Source organism: Chiloscyllium plagiosum, chromosome 27 (assembly GCF_004010195.1).
Source record: "Chiloscyllium plagiosum isolate BGI_BamShark_2017 chromosome 27, ASM401019v2, whole genome shotgun sequence".
Taxonomy (NCBI): Eukaryota; Metazoa; Chordata; class Chondrichthyes; order Orectolobiformes; family Hemiscylliidae; genus Chiloscyllium; species Chiloscyllium plagiosum.
The window spans coordinates 21,961,313-21,963,987 of record NC_057736.1 but is presented as its reverse complement, the minus strand read 5'-3'; the positions used below and the strand labels follow the sequence as shown (position 1 = coordinate 21,963,987).

General features: G+C 43.4%; 1 protein-coding gene across 2 annotated transcripts in view; it reads right to left on the bottom strand.

Moving 5' to 3' along the window:
* fndc5a (fibronectin type III domain containing 5a) overlaps window positions 1–2,675 on the bottom strand; it is a 108,617-nt gene that overhangs the window by 18,036 nt on the left and 87,906 nt on the right. Inside the window, exon 5 of one of the 2 annotated variants that reach the window (XM_043717635.1) lies at window positions 685–796. In XM_043717635.1, the coding sequence (XP_043573570.1) occupies window positions 685–796 (112 nt within the window). Of the gene's footprint in view, window positions 1–684; window positions 819–2,675 lie in introns of both variants that reach the window. The other variant, XM_043717634.1, reaches the window with a different exon arrangement.

Here is a 2,675-nt window from a genome sequence, read left to right as displayed (position 1 = left end):
TTTCTCCAGTTTCCTCATTTCCCCTCCCCCCACCTTGTCTCAGTCCCGACCCTCGAACTCAGCACCACCTTCCTAACCTGCAATCTTCTTCCTGACCTCTCTGCCCCCACCCCACTCCGGCCTATCAACCTCACCTTAACCTCCTTCCACCTTCCTCCTTCCACCCATTTCCAATGCCCCTCCCCCAAGTCCCTCCTCCCTACCTTTTATCTTAGCCTGCTGGGCACACTTTCCTTATTCCTGAAGAAGGGCTCATGCCCAAAACGTCGATTCTCCTGCTCCTTGGATGCTGTCTGACCTGCTGCGCTTTTCCAGCAACACATTTTCAGCTCTAAACAAGAGAAAAGTAATATAGAGAATGAGGAGCCAGCAATGGGAGATGTTCCTTCAAAGCGGAAGTCTACAAGCTGGTACTATAATAAATAGAGTTCTTTTGTTCAAATATATGGTGAAGAAAACAATTTATGTGCATCTGAGTGTTATTTAACATGCAAACAAACGTTTCTTCATTTTATGTGAAATATTATGAATTCCTGAGAAATGCAAGTAATTAGAAATCCACAATTTTGCTACCTATCGGATTATGCATTCATTCAGCTATTGAAAGAATTTCTGTGCCTCTATACATCCTGGAGTTTAGACACAGTTACTCTTTTTTTGTATGTCAGACAGTAGTTATCCTACCTTGCTGCGTAGTAGACCTCCTGTTGGGTGCTCTGGTGTGCTGTACTCTGAAGAGCTCTTGGCTTTGTCCTTATTATTGGTAGGTTCATTGTCCTTGATGATATCATATTGCCTACAAAATAATGCTATTACACCTGGCAGACAGATGAAAAAGGAATGATTCTTAATTGATATGGATAACGCTTCACTGTCTCAATAACTTGGTACCTGTAATGTAAATGTCCTAATGCATTTCCAAGAGGCAGAATGGGTAGTTGCTGCAGATGAATTAAAGGAGGAAAAGGAATGCAATGTTGTGGATATTGAGCAGTTTTTGAAGGTGTAGAAAGAATAAACAACATTAAACAGAATACCAGATGTATTGGCCTAGAAGTATAGAGGAGCTCACAGACGTAAAGCAATGATACAGTAGTGCCTCGACATACGAATGACCCCGTTCACGAGCAAATCGGTTTACGAACAGGATTGTACGTAAAATTTTGCTTCAACGTACATACGAAATTCAAGGCATGAATGAAGGTACGAACCCAAAAAGCCCGTGTGTGACCACGTGGTTTCATTGTTCTGCTTTGCTAAGCGCTTGTTGAACACAAAAGCTCTCGGGTCCTGCATAATCTCATTCAGTTCGTCTTTGGCCCATGCGCTGTGAACAGCGTTCGTTGCTACATCTAAGCATTCTTACGCTATCCGAACAATGGGAGAAATTGATTCTGTTCGCGAACTTTTTGGTTCGTGAACCGGGTCCCGGAATGGATTAATTTCGTAAGTCGAGGCGCTACTGTATATTAAAGTGGTTGAGAATTCTGAGTTCAACCTATTCGAGATTTCTGAAGGTTGTTGAAAACAGGATTAATGGGAAACATCATGAAACACAGGCAATAGAATTTAAAGTTTCTGGCCAAATTTAAGGTAAATTGCATCATGGGGGACTGACCAGGACAATGTTTCAGAAGTGAAATTTAAAGATGACAATGGAATAGATGAGAATTTTGTCAGAGAGGTGGAAGTTGTCAAGAAGGTATAGGGAAGAGTTAACAGTACTGAAAATGTGTTGCTGGAAAAGTGGAGCAGGTCAGGCAGCATCCAGGGAACAGGAGAATCGACGTTTCGGGCATAAGCCCTTCTTCAGGAATGAGGATGAGATTAGTTAGGATATCTAATCAGCATGCATGAGTTGGACCGAAAGGTCTGTTTCCATGCTGTACATTTCCTTGACTCTAAGTGATTTAGAGATGGAAATGTGTTGCTGGAAAAGCGCAGCAGGTCAGGCAGCATCCAGGGAACAGGAGAATCGACGTTTCGGGCATTAGCCCTTCTTCAGGAATGAGGAAAGTTGGTCCAGCAGGCTAAGATAAAAGATAGGGAGGAGGGACTTGGGGGAGGGGCGTCGGAAAAGTGATAGGTGGAAAAAGGTCAAGGTGTATACAATATGTGTCACTGACTGAGATTATATTCCTGTCACTCACTGAGTTTCAATTCCTGTCACTGAATGAGATACAATCCCTGTCACTGACAGAGGTTCAATCCCAGTCACTGACTGCGATTCAAACCCTGTCACTGACTGCGATTCAATCCCTGTCACTGACTAAGATTCAATGCCTGTCACTGACTGAGATTCAATTCCTGTCACTGACTGAAATGCAATCCCTGTCACTGACTGAGGCTCAATCCATGTCACGGACTGAGATTCAATCTCTGCCACTGATTGAGATTCACTCGCTGTCACTGACTGAAGATCAATTCTGTCAATGATTGGGATTCAATCCATGTCACTGACTGAGATTCAATCCCTGTCACTGACTGAGATTCACTCCCTGTCACTGACTGAGATACAATCCCTGTCACTGACTGAGATTCAACACCTGTCACACACGGAGTTTCAATCCCTGTCACTGACTGAGGTTCAATCTCTGTCACTGTCTGAGGCTCAATTTCTGTCATTGACTGAGGTTCAATCCCTGTCACTGACTGAGGTTCAATCTCTGTCACTG